The sequence below is a fragment of the Oncorhynchus gorbuscha genome, linkage group LG11, assembly GCF_021184085.1.
Source record: "Oncorhynchus gorbuscha isolate QuinsamMale2020 ecotype Even-year linkage group LG11, OgorEven_v1.0, whole genome shotgun sequence".
NCBI classification, from domain to species: Eukaryota; Metazoa; Chordata; class Actinopteri; order Salmoniformes; family Salmonidae; genus Oncorhynchus; species Oncorhynchus gorbuscha.
The window spans coordinates 14,137,974-14,161,297 of record NC_060183.1 but is presented as its reverse complement, the minus strand read 5'-3'; the positions used below and the strand labels follow the sequence as shown (position 1 = coordinate 14,161,297).

The following is a 23,324-nucleotide window of genomic DNA, read 5'->3' as shown; positions in this document are numbered from 1 at the left end:
GCTGTAGATCAGCTTCAGTAGACAACCTGTTCTTTCTGTCAGATTAGTGATCTTTGAAGTATTTCTATGCTTCCCGTTGTTAAGTTTTGTTTTCTCTTTTACTTTCAGTTTGGTGTTTGGTACACCAGTTTCAAACAGCTGAAAGAAATGTCAGTGGTTTAGATGGTACAGTGATTCTCTACACTCAGTGCTTTAAAAATATATACAACTGCGACTTAGCTGTTTTGTCACGTCAACTAAAATTAAGCGAATTATTTACATTTTAGAAATGGAGGAGCGATTTCTACATATTGCACCTTTTAATCAACATGTAGGTCAAAACACCATACAACATTTTAGTCATTTTAGCAAACTTAAAGGTTCTTATCCAAACAGATTTACAATGAATGCATTTAACTAAAGTAGCACATTCAGGTCTCTGTATCCACCTCAGTTTTGTGGGGTTTTGACTGTAAGTGATGTGGGACTCCATCCACCTGTGCAGCCCCCCCCCCCCCCACCCACCCACCCAGTGGTTGTGATGATGTAGATACAGCCATTAGAAACTATGCTCACTGTCGTCACCAAGCAGCTGTTCTACAGTGATACTCCTCCGTAAAGAACAGACAAAAAAAAGACATTTATTTTGATGTTATAAAGACCAGCCAATAGAGACCAGCACAATACTCTTCAATAGTTCACCGTGTTTCAGGACAGACCAGTCTGAGGAACACACAGATGTCTGTAAGATGGTTTTACTTTTCTACTGAGTCAAGACCCTTCACAGCTTCAAACAGAGACATGGTGAACTCTGTCTCGAATTCAATCAAACCCACAGAAGCTTTGTTTATGCGGTGTCTGTGTTTGCAAACCACTGCTTCCTAAGAGCAAACACACACTGGGTACAGTACGCAATGTGGGTTTGGTGGAATGTGTACAGATATGGAAATATTTACATTGATTTAGGACTCTAGTCTGTATCGCTGAAGACTTACGGTAGAAATGTGAAGGTCATTTCCCATTGAGACGACATCTGCGGCGTTTACCGTGAACGCCGTCTCCGCTAACGTGGGAACATTGCCTTTAAATGTCAATCACTCTGTTACGCTGAACTTCCGCGATACGGACTGAATAGAGGCCTTAGTATGACTGAACCGTTTTACTCAAACATGAAGTCACAAGGAGGTTAATGTAATGATTATACATGACAAACCACATGTTACTGGATAGACGGGAGTCTCGAGGATAAACAACAACAAAGAAGGGAATAGGAGCATTTCCTGTTTGAGAGGAACAGTTATGGAATACAAGATGCTTCCACGCCTGATTGAGCCAGTTGGAAACAAATAAACGATCATCAGGGCCATACTGTATGAGCTGGTAGAAGTTTCACCTAACCACTGGTCCTGGGTCAGATCTTTTTGCATCCTCCCCACAGGAAGTTGGTGGCACCTTAATTGGGGAGGAAGGGCTCTTGGTAATGGCTGGAGCAGAATTGGTGGAATGGTATCAAACACATCAAACACATGGTTTCCATATGTTTGATGCCATATCATCTGGAGTTGGCTAATCTGATCCTAGATCTCGGGTTAGGGGCAACTTCTCCCTCAAGCATATGATAAATGATGCCTCTGAATATGACGACACCCTCTGCTACCGAGGTCATAGAAAAACGAGAGGAATATCCGACGTTAATTAATGCAACACATAAACAATCAGAAGTATTTACACACGACGTTAACGACTAGAGCCATTCGGGGAGATCAGTAGAAAAATGATGAATACGATCCACCCCCTGGCTTTCCATGGCTTTGACAGGAGAGAGAAAAATAGAGTAGCATAGAATATCCTTTTGTTTTTTGTGCCGTCGCAATGCCGTTGAGAGGCACAGTGTGTGTGACACAGCGCCAAATCCCCGGAGCAGTAGAGTCTTACTGTAGGGCACAACGGCAGATGGTAGCCGGGAACTGGCACCAACAACCCTCAGGTTACTGGCCTAAACCTCAAGGCTAACTGCAGCCAAATAAAGAGTCCAGTTTTGAGCCCCCCCCCCACAAGAAAGTCCAGTTTATTTGAAACGAGAGAGAAGAGCTTCTCCAGTTGGCATTTGAAAGAAGCGACAGTCCCATCCAAGGTAGATAGCATCTTCAGGAATACAAACGTGATATTAGATATTCGAGAACAGCTTTTGAACAACCGCTTATATATATATATTTTTTTTTACCACTAAGGAATAACAGATCATTCTGGATGGACTTCACATTCAAATAGGGCATCACAAGAAACTCAACCCCACTGTCAGAGAAATGACTACCTAAAGCATGTCGTCTAGCTACACATTATCACTACAGCACCTCCCCTCCCAGACACACATATGATACACACACAGATGACACACATACATGAATGCACACACCCCATAGCTAGTGTAATACACATGCACACACACACACAAGTCTACATGGTCAGGGGGGCAGAGGTGGATCTCTTCTCGTTCTTCTTATCTTGTATCTTTTCTCTTGCTCTCCCTCCTTTTCCAACATGTCCTCCTCTTCCTCCATCATCATCTATCCTTCCTCCTCTTCCTCTGACACTCACATGACACAGCCGGTGAGCCAATGGCGTGTCCTGGATCAGACAAGAGTGTGTGTGTGTTTATTGTGAGTGTCTGTATGCTGATTGTGTTGTGTGTGTGTGTGTGTGTGTGTGTGTGTGTGTGTGTGTGTGTGTGTGTGTGTGTGTGTGTGTGTGTGTGTGTGTGTGTGTGTGTGTGTGTGTGTGTGTGTGTGTGTGTGTATTGCTGTGCTGGTTGTGTGTGTGTGGATTGATCGTCAGTGTGTTTGTTTCAACTGGTCATGATTGTGTGTGTGTATGTGTGACTTCCTCGATCCAGCCCCGGAACCGGCTGACCCGTGTGTAGAGCGCCGGGGTTGAGGGGTCGCTGCAACCGTAACCCCCGGAGACGATCCCGGTCAACACCCATCGCCCTCCCTCCCCCTGGCATACCAGCCCACCGCCCCAGTTGCCCTGGCAACCGTTGTTCCCGTGGAGACGGCGTGTGTCTGGGGGGCTGCCGGCGCACAGCGTGCCGTGGGAGGAGAAACCATCTCCATAACGCTTCTTACACTGCCATGATGTCAGGAGGGGTACCCAGGACTGGAGCACAGCGTCTGAGGGGGAAGAGGGGATGTACAGTAGGGAGGAATAAGTTACTAACGTCTCAGCACTAAACCATATATCCTAAGAGGTTGTAGTTAAGAGGTAGTGGAAAGTGAGGCATACCTGGGCCATCCCACCCAGCGGTAACCACGGCAATGCAGGACGAGGGGGTCTTCCCCCCCACAGCATCTGGGGTGGGGAGGCAGGCGGCGTTGGTGTGGGGGTCAAAGGTCAAACAGTGATCCTTGGGGCTGGGCAGCCTCAGCAGGGCCAGGTCATGACCCCCAGGGCCCTGATCTGCTCTGAACTTTCTATGGACCACCACTCGCTCCGGGGTGAGAATTCTGTCAGAACCCCCCACGCGCACCACATACTGAGACGGGCCAATACCAAACCTGGGAGGGGGAGAGGGAGAGATAGCAGGTGTAAGTGTTTGGAAAACGGGGACATAAAATTGGATAAAAGAAATGAAGGCAGAAAAAGAGGATGTGAGCGCTGAAAATAGAAACAAGGAATGACTAAAAAAAGGAGAGGAGAAAGGAAAAGGAGAGGAGAAAGGAAAAGGAGAGGAGAAAGGAAAAGGAGAGGAGAAAGGAAAAGGAGAGGAGAAAGGAGGAAAAGGAGAGGGAAAGGAGAGGAGAAAGGAAAAGGAGAGGAGAAAGGAAAAGGAGAGGAGAAAGGAAAAGGAGAGGAGAAAGGAAAAGGAAAGGAAAAGGAGAGGAGAAAGGAAAAGGAGAGGAGAAAGGAAAAGGAGAGGGAAAAGGAGAGGAGAAAGGAAAAGGAGAGAAAGGAGAGGAAAAAGGAGGAAAGGAGGAGAAAGGAAAAGGAGAGGAGAAAGGAAAAGGAGAGGAGAAAGGAAAAGGAGAGGAGAAAGGAAAAGGAGAGGAGAAAGGAAAAGGAGAGGAGAAAGGAAAAGGAGAGGAGAAAGGAAAAGGAGAGGAGAAAGGAAAAGGAGAGGAGAAAGGAAAAGGAGAGGAGAAAGGAAAAGGAGAGGAGAAAGGAAAAGGAGAGGAGAAAGGAAAAGGAGAGGAGAAAGGAAAAGGAGAGGTCTCACCTGGTGAAGCAGTGAGCGGAGGCCAGGGCCCAGCAGGGAGAGATCAGAGTACCACTACAGATAGGATGGCCATCTTTCCCCTCAGAACCCAACCACACTGACACCTGCCATGGCCACAATGTCCTAGAGGAGAGGGGGAGGGAGAGGAGGGTAGAGTGTCTGTGTGTGGTGTTTGTGCGCGTTAACTTGTGTCTTCTCATGAGTCGTGTGATATTCTGTGTATCTACGCTGTACGTTAAGCTTCTCTTACCTGAGTACATTCTCTCCTTCTCCTCCACTCTTCCTCTCGTTCCCTTCCTCCACAATCTTCCTCACTCCACAGGTGAACTCACTTGGCCTGGCATGGCCCTCTGTTGCTCGGGGGGCGTGGTTACAACTCACCCCTGCATCCTGTCTCCATCTGCAGCCGTCACGGGCCCGGCCCAGAGACGGACACTCCCCCAGGAAGTCCTCCTTCCCGGTACACCTCACCTGGTCCAGGTGGACAGGACCCTTCCCCCGACCGAACCCACCTGCTGCTACCGCATGACCACTGAGGGAGGAGGAGGAGGAGGAGAGGGAGAAAAGGAGAACAGGAAAAGGGGGAAGAGTGGGAGAGTGAAAGACGGAGATAAAGAGAGATATTACAAATGCTGTATTGAATGAAGCTACTCTTCAACACAAAGGTCTGTGAACAAACACAGACACACTCACCTGTGGCCCAGCTGTCTGCAGACCACGGCAGCGTTCAGATCGTTCCAGCCTGAGTCACAGATACTCCCCCAGTCTCCATGGAGATAGACTTCCACACGACCTTTGTTATGGCTACCACCCCCAAACAGACGCAACAGAGGACCTGCAACACAAACATACTTGTACAAGCTAATGAAAAGGCCTGATGGTCGCTTGGCCGTATTGCTGTCGGAGTAGGCCTCACCTGTGGCAGGTGCAACAGCCGGCACCTCATTGGTCTCTTCCTCTTTAGGTCCGGCCCTGCATCGCACGCCCACGTCCTCTCCATGGGAACAGTCGCTACGGCCCCAGGTGCCATGGCGACAGTCCAGCAGGGACGACTCCGTCCCCTCACAACGCACATGGTCCAACAGGATGATACCAGAACCCCCGCCGAACGTTCTGTCAGTCACCACCTCAGCATGCCCTCTAGAGGTAGAAGATGAAATGACATCAACTTAAAAAGGCACATTGTGGTGGTAGATGTCTAAACTGTTTACGGTGATGTCATATTACTGAGTCTACATTTAAACAGTGGGGCGGGTTTTCTGGTTACAGGAATCATCAACAAGACTCTTCCCAGTGTAATTCTGTGGCTGTGGCGGTCATTAAATTTAGTCAACCGGTTATTGTCATGCCCAAGACTGCCGGTCTCCCGGTAAATGACCTTTAATTAACATAGACAGTTAAGCGCCTCAGCGCATGATGCAGACCTTTGGAACATTTACATTTTTAAAAGTTGAATAAACCTATTTAATATATAATAAATCCTTTATTTTATTCAGGTCTAAAGAAACATGACGTGAAGAAAATGTATTTCAGAGGAACAGAATAGGAGTTGACCTACTGTGTGTTATCAGGCTATGCACCATGCCATAGGCACTGGGACACTGGGCTTGGTCATTAAGCTGACAGGATATGCTTAGAAGTCCCGTGGCGTTTATATTATATGATTTTATAGTAAGAAGAATTGAACTGAACTTAAGAGTGAGCATATGAAGTGTTTACGTTGTGTGTAAAAGTGAACATTTGAAACCGGTCCTATATGCCAGATTTACAGTTATTTGGTCACTTTAGTTGTGAACGATACAAACCTTAGAACGTGTTAGAAATCAAAAACATATATGGGCTGCATGATGTGACTATAGTCTATTCTTGCCCTTTGTGCTGTTGTCTGTTCCCAGTAATGTTTGTACCATGTTTTGTGTTGCTACCATGCTGTGTTGTTGTCTTAGGTCTCTCTTTATGTAGTGTTGTCTCTCTTGTTGTGATGTGTTTTTTGTCCTATATTTATTTATTGATATATATTATTATTTTTATCCCAGTCCCCGTCCCCACAGGAGGCCTTTTGGTAGGCCGTCATTGTAAATAACAATTTGTTCTTAACTGACTTTCCTAGTTAAATAAAGATAAAATAAATAAAAAATAAAATATTGGGCTCTGTTCCTTGTCCCAGGCTACACACGCTCTACTGTCATCAAATTATAATAGTTTCACTATTCTCAATTTAATCTTGTCTTTACTAATATGTCAGATTTGATTTAGAATGGCCCCTTATCAAATGGGCAGGAACAGGGGCAAGGGAAAAATAACGTCATCCGTATGCACTGGAATAGCAAATGGAGGCCGCTTTCCACACACACACGATCGTAGCGTGTTTTCACAACGAAACACACCCCTCTCTCCGCGCGCTGTAGAAAGGGGTGAAGGAGCACATGAAAACGGACAGTGGTGAGATATTCTGTAGCTAAAAAGGTGTCGGCCTATTCAATATGAAAATATACAAAATGCCTTATTACTAGGCTACTCAAAAATCAAATACAAATCAACTATAATTGTAGGCTCGGCCGTCATGCACAATCAATGAACCAACAGCATGGCCTAGGCCTATATGTTCTCTCCCAGACTCATAGATCGAACGTTTGGAGCACAGCATGACGTAACCTGTCCATCCAGTATGTATAATAATACAGTCATCACGGAAGGGCGATTACTAGAATTGGATTAATTTTGGAGATTAGGCCAACTTTGTACCAAAAGACATTTAGTAAAATGTGTTTTCTGTGTAATATGCTGAAGGATGTGTATTGTGTAACGGCACAATAATTATTTGAATTCAGATTTTGTTTTCGGGCTTGTGTTCCTATATAGGCCTATGGGTGTATAAACTCTCATATGTTATGGGTGTTTAGAATTCTTCGTATTTGGCATTTTATTAGGATCCCCATTAGCTGTTGCGAAAGCAGCAGCTATTCTTCCTGAAGTCCATTTATCATTAGTCTATTAATCCACGAATCATCGCCTTAGAAAGCGCAGTCCATTTCGTTGTGTTAGGTTTTGAAAACAATATCCACACAACCATGTTTTTCCACTCCGTTTCAACCTGTTGTTCTTCAAATTGATCAAATCAAGGTGAGTTTTAAAAGCTTGATACTGTTTTGAATAAGTGTTTTATTAGATTTTTTGAAAGCATCTATATTGATGTCAGAGTGGTTAGAGGGACAATAGAGCCCTGAGTACCAGGCCATTAGGACCTGATTGAGGGACAATAGAGCCCTGAGTACCAGGTCATTAGAACCTGATGGAGGGACAATAGAGCCCTGAGTACCAGGCCATTATGACCTGATGGAGGGACAATAGAGACCTGAGTACCAGGTCATTAGGACCTGATGGAGGGACAATAGAGACCTGAGTACCAGGCCATTAGGATCTGATGGAGGGACAATAGAGCCCTGAGTACCAGGCCATTATGACCTGATGGAGGGACAATAGAGCCCTGAGTACCAGGTCATAGGACCTGATGGAGGGACAATAGAGACCTGAGTACCAGGCCATTAGGATCTGATGGAGGGACAATAGAGCCCTGAGTACCAGGTCATTAGGACCTGATGGAGGGATAATAGAGCCCTGAGTACCAGATCATTAGGACCTGATGATCGTTAGCGAGATGGGTACTACCAACAGATGTCCAGAGTGCATAACTGTCACCTTAAATTTTACTGGGGTCATGACTTATGGTTGCCGGTGCGGCGGTAATATGGTCACCACAACAGCCCATATCATGCCTGCAGTATACACACACACACACACACACACACACCTGTATCCGAGCTGTCGACAGACCACCTGTGTGTGTTGTTGAGTCCAGTGGTCGTCACACACCGTACCCCAGTCCCCAGAGTGGAACACTTCAACACGACCCTCCCATGGACTGTCTCCTCCTACCAACCGCACCACACCGTCTGGAACACACACACACACGTTAAATCATATGTGTGCACGTTATATCCGTTTTTGGGATGTGTGTGTGTGTGCATGTGTGAGTGCGTGCGTGGATGAATTATGTGTGTGTACCTGTGTAGGGGCTGCAGGATACCCCAGCGTCTTCCATATGGTCACAGTTGTGTTGTTCCCAGTCTCCATGAAGACACTGGTCCAGGAAGACTTCATTTCCTGTACACCTCACGGCGTCCAATAGGATGGGACCTGAGCTCTGTCCGAAGTGAGCCCACGACCAGGCCTTCGCCACACCCCTAAACACACATGGGTCAAAACAACAATAATGACTCTTCCTCTAGCTTCAATATATTTACTCCTATAGTCTCTCTCTCTCTCACACACACACACACACACACACACACACACACACACACACACACACACACACACACACACACACACACACACACACACACACACACACACACACACACACACACACACACACACACTCACCCAAAGCCCAGCTGTCGACAGACCACCTCTGCATCTCTGTCGTCCCATTGGTCATCGCAGACAGAGCCCCACCTACCACTGTGGAACACCTCAACACGCCCCTCAAAGTATTCTTCTCCTCCAACCAATCGTAGAGGAAGACCACTGCCTGGGGGAGGATACAACAGCACAATATGGATGCTGAGTAGGGGCACGAGGTACGCACTGTGTTTCCTTCTCTCTAGCTTCCTACTGACCTTCTGGTGGAGCACACACAACTCCCGCCTCATTTCCATGGCTACAGTCCCCGGTAACAAATGTCCTGCTCTGGCATTGGCTGACGGAGCTCTCATCACCACGGCAACTCAGCCGCTCGTAATGGAAGAGGCCGGAGCCCGAGCCGAACCTGGACTGCTGCAAAGCAGTGCCGATCTCACTGAGGAGACACACACACACACACACACACACACACACACACACACACACACACACACAACACACACACAACACACACACACAGTCTTACAGTTGAAACGGAAATGCTGCGATGCTACAATGCCGATCTCAATGAGGAGGCACACACACACAAACATACAACTCTCTTACCCCAACCCCAGCTGTCTGCAGATCACACTGGCATCTCTGTCTGTCCAATGAGAGTCACACACCGCCCCCCACTGGCCATTCAGGTACACCTCCACACGTCCACTTCTTGACGATGTCCCGCCCACCAGCCGAGCTGCACCTAAGAGAGGGTGAGAAGGACAGGTACATCAGCCAATCAATAGTCTGGAAAAAATACAGAGTAGATACTCTGTACAGCAAAGGAGGCTGATGGGAGGAGCTATAGGAGGACGGGCTCAGTGGAATCACGACACGGCTACCCTGGCAGTCGCAGTAGGCCCGGCATATAATACTGGATTTGCTTAGTATATTATCTCTATAAAGTATGCTTGCTATAAACTTACCCTGGTGGCAATCGCAGTAGGCCCAGCCGATGGCCCCAGAGGTCTGTCTGAAGAAGCACCAGGGGTTGGACTCTCTGTCAGGGTTACGGCAGTAGCTGTGCTCCCCAAGGCCTCGGCCAGGGTACTGCAGCACGTAGTCTGGAAACTCTGCCCACCGCAGGCAGGGGGCGCCAGAGTCCGTCTGAGACACAGAGCCATTATAGAAACCCAGCTCTGTAAAACCCTCCGAACAGGAGAGAGGGGCTGACCAAAGAGAGAGAGAGAGAGACAGAGAGAGAGACAGAGACAGAGAGATGGGACAAGAGAGAGAGAGGATACTGTCATAATTATGACTCCCTCTGAACAAGAGAGACAGTTGGGATGGGAGGTTTATAGCAAGAGAGGATATGGAGAGGAGATAAGGAGAGGAGATAAGGAGAAAAGCATAGGAGGAGAGTCAGGAGAAGAGTGAAAATGTCCTTGTTCAAAATCCCATTGGTTCCTCTATATTCATGTACAGACCAGTTCCGTATTAATTCACACTATCAAATGACACAGCAGGGGACATCTATAATACACTACCTCCCACTCCCACCCTTACTCAAAATGGTGGAGGCCACCCTCTAAGGAGTGTACACTCTGTAGTCTGAGAAACCCTTAGGAGTGTACACTCTGTAGTCTGAGAATCCCTTAGGAGTGTACACTCTGTAGTCTGAGAAACCCTTTGGAGTGTACACTCTGTGGTCTGAGAATCCCCTAGGAGTGTACACTCTGTGGTCTGAGAATCCCCTAGGAGTGTACACTCTGTAGTCTGAGAAACCCTTAGGAGTGTACACTCTGTAGTCTGAGAAACCCTTAGGAGTGTACACTCTGTAGTCTGAGAAACCCTTAGGAGTGTACACTCTGTAGTCTGAGAAACCCTTAGGAGTGTACACTCTGTAGTCTGAGAATCCCTTAGGAGTGTACACTCTGTAGTCTGAGAAACCCTTTGGAGTGTACACTCTGTGGTCTGAGAATCCCCTAGGAGTGTACACTCTGTGGTCTGAGAATCCCCTAGGAGTGTACACTCTGTAGTCTGAGAAACCCTTAGGAGTGTACACTCTGTAGTCTGAGAAACCCTTAGGAGTGTACACTCTGTAGTCTGAGAAACCCTTAGGAGTGTACACTCTGTAGTCTGAGAAACCCTTAGGAGTGTACACTCTGTAGTCTGAGAAACCCTTAGGAGTGTACACTCTGTAGTCTGAGAAGCCCTTAGGAGTGTACACTCTGTAGTCTGAGAATCCCTTAGGAGTGTACACTCTGTAGTCTGAGAATCCCTTAGGAGTGTACACTCTGTTGTCTGAGAAACCCTTAGGAGTGTACACTCTGTGGTCTGAGAATCCCTTAGGAGTGTACACTCTGTGGTCTGAGAAACCCTTAGGAGTGTACACTCTGTGGTCTGAGAAACCCTTAGGAGTGTACACTCTGTAGTCTGAGAAACCCTTAGGAGTGTACACTCTGTGGTCTGAGAAACCCTTAGGAGTGTACACTCTGTGGTCTGAGAAACCCTTAGGAGTGTACACTCTGTGGTCTGAGAAACCCTTAGGAGTGTACACTCTGTTGTCTGAGAAACCCTTAGGAGTGTACACTCTGTGGTCTGAGAAACCCTTAGGAGTGTACACTCTGTGGTCTGAGAATCCCTTAGGAGTGTACACTGTACTTTAGAGGTGGAATTAGTGGAGGAGACATAAACAACAAACAAAGGCTAAATGAAACTGCTGCTGACGCAAACATAATGCTGAACCAAACACACACACACACACACACAGCAAGGCAGCAAGAGGGGAAGAGAGAGAGCGAGGCAGAGAGAGAGAGCAAGAGCGAGGCAGAGAGAGAGCGAGGACTAGAGAGAGGCAGAGAGAGGCCTGAGAGAGAACGAGGCAGAGAAAGAGAGAGAGAGGGGCAGAGAGAGAGAGAGCGAAGCAGAGAGAGGCCGAGAGAGAGGCAGAAAAAGTGAGGCAGAGAGAGAGAGAAGCAAAGAGAGAGAGAGAGGCAGAGAGAGAGTGCGAGAGCAAGGCCGAGAGAGAGAGAGAGAGAGAGAGAGAGAGAGAGAGAGAGAGAGAGAGAGAGAGAGAGAGAGAGAGAGGGAGGCCCGAGAGAGAGAGAGGCCGGAGAGGGAGAGAAAGAGGCCTGTGAGAGGGGCAGAGCGAGGGAGAGAGGCCAAGAGAGAAAGCGAGTGATTGAGAGCGAGGGATAGGCTGAGAGAGACCGAGAAAGAGAGAGGCAGATAAAGAGAGACAGGGGGACCACAAGAGAGCAGAGAGAGAAAGAGAGGCTGAGAAGAGAGGCTGAGATATAGAGAGACAGAGAGGCAGAGAAAGAGAGACAGAGATAAGAGGCCCAAGAGAGAGAGGCTGAGAAAGAGAAAGGGAGAGAGAGAGAGAGAGAGAGAGAGAGAGAGAGGCAGAGAGAAAGAGAGAGAGGTGCAGAGAGAGAGAGGCAAAGAGAGAGGGAGAGCAAGGCAGAGAGCGAGGGCGAGTCAGACAGAGACCGAGATAGAGGCATAGTCCGAGAGAGAGCGAGGCCGAGAGAGGTCCAAGAGGGAGGCCCGAGAGAGCGAGAGGCCCAAGACGGAGGCCCGAAATATAGAGAGGATAGGCCGAGAGCGAGAGAGAGGGGCGAGAGAGAGAAAGGCCGAGACAGAGAGTCAGAGAGAGGCAGGGAGAGAGAGAGAGTCAGAGAGAGAGAGAGAGAGGCAGAGAGAGAGAGTCAGAGAGAGAGAGAGAGAGTCAGAGAGTCAGAGAGAGAGAGGCAGGGAGAGAGAGTCAGAGAGAGAGAGAGAGAGTCAGAGAGAGAGAGACAGGGAGAGAGAGAGAGGGGCCGAGAGAGAGAGTCAGAGAGAGAGAGGCAGAGAGAGAGAGTCAGAGAGAGAGAAAGAGAGTCAGAGTGTCAGAGAGAGAGAGGCAGGGAGAGAGAGAGAGGGGCCGAGAGAGAGAGTCAGAGAGAGAGAGGCAGAGAGAGAGAGTCAGAGAGAGAGAGAGTCAGAGAGTCAGAGAGAGAGAGGCAGGGAGAGAGAGAGAGGGGCCGAGAGAGAGAGTCAGAGAGAGAGAGGCAGGGAGAGAGAGAGAGAGAGTCAGAGAGAGAGAGGCAGGGAGAGAGAGAGTCAGGGAGAGAGAGGCAGAGAGAGAGAGGCAGAGAGAGAGAGAGTCAGAGAGAGAGAGAGAGAGTCAGAGAGTCAGAGAGAGAGAGGCAGAGAGAGAGAGTCAGAGAGAGAGAGAGAGAGTCAGAGAGAGAGAGAGAGAGTCAGAGAGAGAGAGAGAGAGTCAGAGAGAGAGAGGCAGAGAGAGAGAGTCAGAGAGAGAGAGAGAGAGAGTCAGAGAGTCAGAGAGAGAGAGGCAGGGAGAGAGAGAGAGGGGCCGAGAGAGAGAGTCAGAGAGAAAGAGGCAGAGAGAGAGAGTCAGAGAGAGAGAGAGAGAGTCAGAGAGTCAGAGAGAGAGAGGCAGGGAGAGAGAGAGAGGGGCCGAGAGAGAGAGTCAGAGAGAGAGAGGCAGGGAGAGAGAGAGAGAGTCAGAGAGAGAGAGGCAGGGAGAGAGAGAGAGTCAGGGAGAGAGAGTCAGGGAGAGAGAGTCAGAGAGAGAGAGGCAGAGAGAGAGAGTCAGAGAGAGAGAGAGAGAGTCAGAGAGTCAGAGAGAGAGAGGCAGAGAGAGAGAGTCAGAGAGAGAGAGAGAGAGTCAGAGAGTCAGAGAGAGAGAGGCAGGGAGAGAGAGGGAGGGGCCGAGAGAGAGAGTCAGAGAGAGAGAGGCAGGGAGAGAGAGAGAGAGTCAGGGAGAGAGAGGCCTAGAAAGAGAGACCCCCCCCCAGATGTGACCCCAGTAACTACTGTGGGATATGCGTCAGCAACAGCAGCCTTGTGAAAATCCTCTGCATCATCATTAACAACAGACTGGTACATTTCCTCAGTGAAAACAAAGTACTGAGCAAATGTCATTTTGGCTTTTTACCAAATTATTGTACGACAGACCATGTATTCACCCTGCACACCCTAATTGACAAACAAAACAAACCAAAACAAAGGCAAAGTCTTCTCATGCTTTGTTGATTTCATAAAACGCCTTCGACTCAATTTGACATGAGGGTCTGCTAGGCAAAATGATGGAAAACGGTGTTGGGGGAAAACATACAACATTATAAAATCCATGTACACAAACAACAAGTCCCCTGATTAAAATTGGCAGAAATCACACACATTTCTTTCCACAGGGCTGTGGGGGAGACAGGGATACAGCTTGAGCCCGACCCTCTTCAACATATATATCAATGAATTGGTGAGGGAACTAGAACAGTCTGCAGCAGCCGGCCTCACCCTACTAGAATCTGAAGTCTGTTTGCTGTTTGCTGATGGTTTGGTGCTTCTGTCACCAACCAAGGAGGGCACAGCAGCACCTAGATCTTCTGCACAGATTCTGTCAGACCTGGGCCCTGACAGTAAATCTCAGTAAGACAAAAATAATGGTGTTCCAAAAATGTACAGTCACCAAGACCCCAAATACAAATTCCAGCTAGACACCGTTGCCCTACAGCACACAAACAACTATACACACCTCGGCCTAAACATCAGTGCCACAGGTAACTTCCACAAAGCTGTGAACGATCTGAGAGACGAGGCAAGAAGGGCCTTCACCGTCATCAAAAGGAACATTCGACATACCAATTAAGATCTGGCAAAAAGTACTTGAATCAGTCATAGAGCCCATTGCCTTTTATGGTTGTGAGGTCTGGGTTCCGCTCAGCAACCAAGAATTCATCAAATGGGACAAACACCAAATTGAGACTCTGTATGCAGAATTCACCATGTACAAAATCCAGAAAATAAGTGTTCAATTCTACCACCACCTCAATAAAGGAAGTGACTCCCAAACCTTCCATAACAAAGCCATCACCTACAGAGAGATTAACCTGGAGAAGAGTCCCCTAAGCAAGCTGGTCCTGGGGCTCTGTTCACAAACCCAAACAGACCCCACAGAGCCCCAGCACAGCAACATAATTAAACCCAACCAAATCATGACAAAACAAAACGATAATTACTTGACACATTGGAAAGAATTAACAAAAAAACAGAGCAAACTAGAATGCTATTTGGCCCTAAACAGAGAGTACACAGTGGCAGAATACCTGACCACTGTGACTGACCCAAAATTAAGGAAAGCTTTGACTATGTACAAACTCAGTGAGCATAGCCTTGCTATTGAGAAAGGCCGCCGTAGGCAGACCTGGCTCTCAAGAGAAGACAGCTATGTTCACACTGCCCACAAAATGAGGTGGAAACTGAGCTGCACTTCCTAACCTCCTGTCAAATGTATCACAGCAGCAAAATGCCATCACAGCAGCAAAATGTGTGACCTGTTGCCACAAGAAAAGGGCAACCAGTGAAGAACAAACACCATTGTAAATACAACCCATATTTATGTTTATTTATTTTCCCTTTTGTACTTTAACCATTTGTGCATTGTTACAACACTATTTATAGACATAATATGACATTTGAAATGTCTTTACTGTTTTGGAACTTGTGAGTGTAATGTTTACTGTTCATTTTTACTGTTTATTTCACTATTGTTTATGATCTATTTCACTTGCTTTGGCAATGTTAACATGTGTTTCCCATGTAAATAACGCCCTTGTATTGAGATAGAGAGAAAGAGGGGGTAGAGAGCGAGAGAGAGGCAGAGAGAGGCAGAGAGAGAGGGGGGTAGAGAGAGAGAGAGAGGCAGAGAGAGAGGAGGTAGAGAGCGAGAGAGAGGCAGAGAGAGATGGGGGTAGAGAGCGAGAGAGAGGCAGAGAGGCAGAGAGAGAGGGGGAGAGAGAGAGAGAGAGAGAGAGAGAGAGAGAGAGAGAGAGAGAGAGAGAGAGAGAGAGAGAGAGAGAGAGGCAGAGAGAGAGGGGGTAGAGAGCGAGAGAGAGGCAGAGAGAGGCAGAGAGAGATGGGGGTAGAGAGTGAAAGAGAGGCAGAGAGAGGCAGAGAGAGAGGGGGTAGAGAGCGAGAGGCAGAGAGAGGCAGAGAGAGATGGGGGTAGAGAGCGAGAGAGAGGCAGAGAGAGGCAGAGAGAGAGGGGGTAGAGAGCGAGAGAGAGAGAGAGAGAGAGGCAGAGAGGTAGAGAGAGAGAGGGGGAGCCGAGAGAGAGGCAGAGAGAGAGGGAGTAGAGAGCGAGGCAGAGAGAGGCAGAGAGAGGAAGAGAGAGGCAGAGAGGGGGGTAGAGAGTGAGAGAGAGGCAGAGAGAGATGGGGTAGAGAACGAGAGAGAGAGGCAGAGAGAGATGGGGTAGAGAGTGAGAGAGAGGCAGAGAGAGGCAGAGAGAGAGAGGGGGTAGAGAGCGAGAGAGAGGCAGAGAGAGGCAGAGAGAGATGGGGGTAGAGAGCGAGAGAGAGGCAGAGAGAGGCAGAGAGAGAGGGGGTAGAGAGCGAGAGAGAGACAGAGAGAGAGAGGGGTAGAGAGTGAGAGAGAGACAGAGAGGTAGAGAGAGGGGGGGTAGAGAGCGAGAGAGAGGCAGAGAGAGAGGGGAGTAGAGAGCGAGGCAGAGAGAGGCAGAGAGAGGAAGAGAGAGGCAGAGAGGGGGGGGGAGAGAGTGAGAGAGAGGCAGAGAGAGATGAGGGTAGAGAACGAGAGAGAGGCAGAGAGAGGCAGAGTGGGGGGAGAGCGAGAGAGAGGCAGAGAGAGGCAGAGAGAGAGGGGGATAGAGAGTGAGAGAGAGGCAGAGAGAGAGGGGGTAGAGAGCGAGAGAGAGAGAGAGAGGCAGAGAGAGAGGGGGTAGAGAGCGAGAGAGAGAGAGAGAGAGAGAGAGAGAGAGAGGGGGTAGAGAGCGAGAGAGAGGCAGAGAGAGGCAGAGAGAGATGGGGGTAGAGAGTGAGAGAGAGGCAGAGAGAGAGGGGTGTAGAGAGCGGGGGTAGAGAGCGAGAGAGAGGCAGAGAGAGAGGGGAGTAGAGAGCGAGAGAGAGGCAGAGAGAGAGGGGAGTAGAGAGCGAGAGAGAGGCAGAGAGAGAGGGGAGTAGAGAGCGAGGCAGAGAGAGGCAGAGAGAGGAAGAGAGAGGCAGAGAGTGGGGGTAGAGAGTGAGAGAGAGGCAGAGAGAGATGGGGGTAGAGAACGAGAGAGAGAGGCAGAGAGAGGTAGAGAGAGAGGGGGTAGAGAGAGAGAGAGAGAGGGGCAGAGGCAGAGAGAGAGGCAGAGAGAGAGGGGGTAGTAGAGAGAGAGAGAGAGAGAGAGAGAGAGAGAGAGAGAGAGAGAGAGAGAGAGAGAGAGAGAGAGAGAGGCAGAGAGAGGTAGAGAGAGAGGGGGGTAGAGAGAGAGAGAGAGAGAGAGAGAGAGAGAGAGAGAGAGAGAGAGAGAGAGAGAGAGGCAGAGGCAGAGAGAGAGAGGCAGAGAGAGAGGGGGGTAGAGAGCGAGAGAGAGAGAGAGAGAGAGAGAGAGAGAGATGTAGCACACGTTCCATAGAGTAGCAGAATCAGACTCTATTGTCACTGAGCTGAATCTGACTACAGAGTTTATGCAGCACACACTCTGCCAGACACACACATGTAGGCTGACACACTTACACGTGCACACGCACACACAAACCCTGTGATTAATGGCCAGGACAGAGAGAGGAGCTGCAATAGTTATCTCTAACAAAAACACAGCTTGGCTTTCCTTGAACATCATCTAACTATGCCAAACACACACACAGTCTTTCCCAGAGGCTGTACCCCTCATACCTCATTCCAATCTGGAAGAGGAAGATAGAGGAAGATGAAGAGAGCAAAAGAGGGAGAGGAAGTGAGAGAAAGAGGAAGAGAGTGAAAGAGGAAGAGAGAAAGAGAGAGGGGAGTCAAAGGAAAAGCAGCCTAGCCCCGGACTAAAGAGCCCTGGACTAAAGAGCCCCGGACTAAAGAGCCCCGGACTAAAGAGCTCCGGACTAAAGAGCCCCGGACTAAAGAGCCCCGGACTAAAGAGCTCTGGACTAAAGAGCCCCGGACTAAAGAGCCCCGGGCTAAAGAGCCCTGGACGGACTAAAGAGCACCGGACTAAAGAGCCCCGGACTAAAGAGTTCCGGACTAAAGAGCCCTGGACGGACTAAAGAGCCCTGGACTAAAGAGTTCCGGACTAAAGAGCCCCGGACTAAAGAGTTCCGGACTAAAGAGCCCCGGACTAAAGAGCTCCGGGCTAAAGAGTCCCGGAATAAAGAGCCCCGGACTAAAGAGCACTGGACTAAAGAGTTCCGGACTAAAGAGCCCTGGACTAAAGAGTTCCGGACTAAAGAGCCCCGGACAAAAGAGTTCCGGACTAAAGAGTCCCGGAATAAAGAGCCCCGAGTTCTGTAATAAATTTTTGAATATAAAGCCATTGAATCAACAGCCCTGGAATAAACAGCCCTGGAATAGACAGACGTGGAATAAACAGCCCTGGAATAGACAGACGTGGAATAAACAGCCCTGGAATAGACAGACGTGGAATAAACAGCCCTGGAATAGACAGACGTGGAATAAACAGCCCTGGAATAGACAGATGTGGAATAAACAGCCCTGGAATAAACAGCCCTGGAATAGACAGACGTGGAATCAACAGCCCTGGAATAAACAGCCCTGGAATAGACAGACGTGGAATAAACAGCCCTGGAATAGACAGACGTGGAATAAACAGCCCTGGAATAGACAGACGTGGAATAGACAGCCCTGGAATAGACAGATGTGGAATAAACAGCCCTGGAATAAACAGCCCTGGAATAGACAGACGTGGAATAAACAGCCCTGGAATAAACAGCCCTGGAATAGACAGACGTGGAATAGACAGCCCTGGAATAGACAGACGTGGAATAAACAGCCCTGGAATAGACAGACGTGGAATAAACAGCCCTGGAATAAACAGCCCTGGAATAAACAGCCCTGGAATAGACAGCCCTGGAATAGACAGACGTGGAATAAACAGCCCTGGAATAGACAGACGTGGAATAAACAGCCCTGGAATAGACAGACGTGGAATAAACAGCCCTGGAATAGACAGACGTGGACTCTCCATTGAAAGTGATTCTTAGTCCAAGACTAGGCTTAATCTGTATCCAGGAAAACGGCCTGTTATGTTAGAAGCTAAACCATAATCTTGTCAGTAACAGATTCTGTTTTATTTTTCGGACTGTAATTCCACAAAACGTCAATGGCTTATTAAAGCCATTGACACATTAACCTTGGTTACTGAGAATCTGACAGAAACGGTTGCAGGCATAAGTGACATAAGCGGTTGCTTAAGGGGTCTAGACAATCTATACAAACGGAGCCGGCGGAGATCCGTTTGCATCCCTCTCTACGTAGTTCTATGTACGTTTGCATCCCTCTCTACGTAGTTCTATGTACGTTTGCATCCCTCTCTACATAGTTCTATGTACGTTTGCATCCCTCTCTACGTAGTTCTATGTACGTTTGCATCCCTCTCTACGTAGTTCTATGTACGTTTGCATCCCTCTCTACGTAGTTCTATGTACGTTTGCATCCCTCTCTACGTAGTTCTATGTACGTTTGCATCCCTCTCTACGTAGTTCTATGTACGTTTGCATCCCTCTCTACGTAGTTCTATGTACGTTTGCATCCCTCTCTACGTAGTTCTATGTACGTTTGCATCCCTCTCTACGTAGTTCTATGTACGTTTGCATCCCTCTACGTAGTTCTATGTACGTTTGCATCCCTCTCTACGTAGTTCTATGTACGATTGCATCCCTCTCTACGTAGTTCTATGTACGTTTGCATCCCTCTCTACGTAGTTCTATGTACGTTTGCATCCCTCTACGTAGTTCTACGTACGTTTGCATCCCTCTCTACGTAGTTCTATGTACGTTTGCATCCCTCTCTACGTAGTTCTATGTACGTTTGCATCCCTCTCTACGTAGTTCTATGTACGTTTGCATCCCTCTCTACGTAGTTCTACGTACGTTTGCATCCCTCTACGTAGTTCTACGTACGTTTGCATCCCTCTCTACGTAGTTCTACGTACGTTTGCATCCCTCTACGTAGTTCTACGTACGTTTGCATCCCTCTCTACGTAGTTCTATGTACGTTTGCATCCCTCTCTACGTAGTTCTATGTACGTTTGCATCCCTCTCTACGTAGTTCTACGTACGTTTGCATCCCTCTCTACGTAGTTCTACGTACGTTTGCATCCCTCTCTACGTAGTTCTATGTACGTTTGCATCCCTCTCTACGTAGTTCTATGTACGTTTGCATCCCTCTCTACGTAGTTCTATGTACGTTTGCATCCCTCTCTACGTAGTTCTATGTACGTTTGCATCCCTCTACGTAGTTCTATGTACGTTTGTGCGGCTGAATTTTTGGGACGCGATGCCAACGGACCTCCGTCAGCTCCGTTTGAGTAGAACTGTCTTGAAAACTCAGTTGGGTTCTCAACTTACTATGGCAAAATGACTAGAATTTAATGAAATGTGTTATATTGTGTTGCAGTTTACTCTTCGCCCCATGGAAAAAGTGTAGAATTGCAGGAAATTAACATAAACTGGAAATGTTTCTTTCCACAGTAAAATTTGCCAGGAGTTTGCCCCGCCCCCAACCAAATGTCACGCAGGGCCCCCAGAATGCTAGACCCTGAACCCTCAGCAGAGACTTCAGACAGGCATATTAAATATCAACGCTGTCCCTTTAAGAGCAAAGTTATGCAAAAAGCAGATAAGGAGTGGAGTGATGTCACTTTGCAGAAGTGAAAGTGAAATATAGAGGAAGAGACTGCACACAGAAACAACCATTATCCTGTTCCTCAGAAAGATAACATTGCAGCTTAAGAATCTACGTTTGTCGAGAAATTAAAGGAAAACACAAGATTTTTAGGTGAGTAAGAGAAATAGAGACAGAGGGAGATGGAAAAACCTTGACAGCAGGATCGCAACTACCATTCAGGATACCGAGGTCACTGCGAGAGTGAGAAAAAACCCCGCCACCAGTTTACGGTCTAAATGCTGACTCATTCCAGGAAGTATTTTAATAATTGTTTTATTGTGTTCCAGAAATGGCGTCCTCTAGCCGTCTCCTGTCTGAAGAGCAGTTCCAGTGCTCCATCTGTCTGGATGTGTTCACTGAGCCTGTCTCAACTCCATGTGGACACAACTTCTGCAAGGTCTGTATCAGCGGATACTGGGATACAACTGACCTGTGCCAGTGTCCAATGTGTAAGACAACATTCTACACAAGACCAGAGCTAAAAACCAACACAGCATTCAGAGATGTTGTCGATAATTTTAAGATGATCAGAATCAGAGACACAGACGAAATCAGAGACACAGACGAGTCCCCTGCCGAAGCAGGAGAAGTGTCCTGTGACGTCTGCACTGGGACAAAGCTCAAGGCCCTGAAGTCCTGCCTGGAGTGTCAGACCTCTTTCTGTGAGACTCACCTGCAGCCTCATCAGAGTCACCGGCCTGAAAAGGCACAAGCTAATAGACCCCGTTGAGAACCTGGAAGACAGGATGTGTAAGAAGCATGACAGACTGCTGGAGCTGTTCTGTAGGACCGACCACACGTGTGTGTGTCAGTTATGCATTGAGACAGACCATAAGACTCACCACGCCGTCCCACTAGAGGAAGAGTGTGGAGAGAGGAAGGTTCAGCTGGGGAAGATGGAGCGACAGATAAGGCAGATGATCCAGGAGCGACTAGAGAAGGTCCAGGAGGTCAAACACTCAGTAGAGCTCAACAAGAGAGACGCAGAGAGAGAAATAGCGGACAGCCTGCAGATCTTCAGTGATCTGATGGATTCCGTTCAGAGAAGCCAGGCTGAGTTCATTGAGGTGGTTGAGGAGAAGCAGAAAGCAGCAGAGAATCGTGCTGATGGGCTCATTAAACAGCTGGAGCAGGAAATGACTGAGCTACAGAGGAGAAGCACTGAGCTGGAGCAGCACTCACACACTGAGGACCACCTCCTCCTCCTCCAGACCTTCCCATCCCTGTGTACCCCGAAACACACAAAGGACTGGTCTGAGGTCAGTGTTCACAGTGCTATGTGTTTGGGGGGACTGAGGAGAGCTGTGTCTGAGCTGGAGCAGACACTTCAGGAAGAACTAGAGAGAGCGGTGAAGAGGTTGTGTGATGTTGAGCTGAAGACAATTCAGCAGTGGTCAGCGCATGTGACCCTGGACCCTGATACAGCGCATCCATTCCTCATCTTGTCTAGGGACCAGAAACAAGTGAGATATGGAGGCACAAGGCAGAAACTCCCTGACAACGCAAATAAATTCTATAACCCAGAGAGGTTTTTGAATCACCTCTCTGTCCTGGGAAAAGAGAGTTTCTCCTCGGGGAGATTCTACTATGAGGTGCAGGTAAAGGGAAAAGATGAGTGGCTGTTAGGAGTGGCCAGGGAGTCCATCAACAGGAAAGATGACATAAATATGAGCCCTTTCAATGGCCTCTGGGCTGTGTATATGAGGGGTGAGGATATCTATGAGGCCTACACCTCTCCCCCTGTCCCTCTCTCCCTGAGAGAGAAGCCCCAGAAAGTAGGGGTGTTTGTGGACTATGAGGGGGGTTTGGTCTCCTTCTACAATGTGGAGGCCAGGGCTCATATCTACTCTTTAATTGGCTGCACCTTCACTGAGAAACTCTATCCATACTTCAACACCTGTGATAGTGAGCTTGGTCCAAACTTAGCCCCATTCGTCATCTGTCCTGTCAATCACACAGACTGAATGCAATGTTGTACTTTAGCACATGATATTATCTGAAATTAGTATGGACATGTAATCCTATGCCGCAATGACGAGAATACATGATAACTGAAGTAATATGGTGTTATGTACAGTTGTCGGAAGTTTACATACACCTTAGCCAAATACATTTAAACTCAGTTTTTCACAATTTCACAATTCCTGACATGTAATCCTACTAAAAATTCCCTGTCTTAGGTCAGGTAGGATCACCACTTTATTTTAAGAATGTGAAATGTCAGATTAATAGTAGAGAGAATGATTTATTTCAGCTTTTATTTCTTTCATTACATTCCCAGTGGGTCAGAAGTTTACATGCACTCAATTAGTATTTGGTAGCCTTTAAATTGTTTAACTTGGGTCAAACGTTTCGGGTAGCCTTCCACAATACGTTTGGTGAACTTTGGCCCATTCATCCGGACAGAGCTGGTGTAACTGAGTTGGGTTTGTTGGCCTCCTTGCTCGCACACGCTTTTTCAGTTCTGCCCACAAATTCTCTATTGGATTGAGGTCAGGGCTTTATGATGGCCACTCCAATACCTGGACTTTGTTGTCCTTAAGCCATTTTGCCACAACTTTGGAAGTATTCTTGGGGTCATTGTCCATTTGGAAGACCCATTTGTGACGAAGCTTTAACTTCCTGACTGATGTCTTGAGATGTAGCTTCAATATCTCCACATAATTGTCCTTCCTAATGAAGCCATCTATTGTGAAGTGCACCAGTCCCTCCAGCAGCAAAGCACCCCCACAACATGATACTGCCATCCCCATTTTTCACGGTTGGGATGGTGTTCTTCGGCTTACTAGCCTCCTCCTTTTTCCTCCAAAAATAACGATGGTCATTATGGCCAAACAGTTCTATTTTTGTTTCATCAGACCAAAGGACATTTCTCCAAAAAGTATGATCTTTGTCCCCACATGCAGTTGCAAACCGTAGTCTGGCTTTTTCATGGCGGTTTTGGAGCAGTGGCTTCTTCCTTGCTGAGCGGACTTTCAGGATATGTCGATATGACTCATTTTACTGTGGATATAGATACTTTTGTACCTGTTTC

The 23,324-nt window shown here is 47.9% G+C and overlaps 1 protein-coding gene and 1 pseudogene across 1 annotated transcript in view; one reads left to right on the top strand and one right to left on the bottom strand.

Annotated features, from left to right (window-relative positions):
• Window positions 1-604: 604 nt before the first annotated feature.
• LOC124048131 (neurotrypsin-like) overlaps window positions 605-23,324 on the bottom strand; it is a 33,239-nt gene continuing 10,519 nt past the window's right edge. Inside the window, exons 3-14 of the mRNA XM_046368585.1 lie at window positions 9,586-9,828; window positions 9,224-9,362; window positions 8,875-9,053; window positions 8,639-8,786; window positions 8,258-8,436; window positions 8,004-8,145; window positions 5,109-5,332; window positions 4,886-5,027; window positions 4,443-4,724; window positions 4,193-4,315; window positions 3,262-3,533; window positions 605-3,149 (exon numbers count right to left, since the gene is read on the bottom strand). Of these exons, the coding sequence (XP_046224541.1) occupies window positions 2,833-3,149; window positions 3,262-3,533; window positions 4,193-4,315; window positions 4,443-4,724; window positions 4,886-5,027; window positions 5,109-5,332; window positions 8,004-8,145; window positions 8,258-8,436; window positions 8,639-8,786; window positions 8,875-9,053; window positions 9,224-9,362; window positions 9,586-9,828 (2,390 nt within the window). The 3' untranslated portion in view covers window positions 605-2,832. The remainder of the gene's footprint in view (window positions 3,150-3,261; window positions 3,534-4,192; window positions 4,316-4,442; window positions 4,725-4,885; window positions 5,028-5,108; window positions 5,333-8,003; window positions 8,146-8,257; window positions 8,437-8,638; window positions 8,787-8,874; window positions 9,054-9,223; window positions 9,363-9,585; window positions 9,829-23,324) is intronic.
• LOC124048132 lies at window positions 20,339-22,491 on the top strand (annotated as a pseudogene).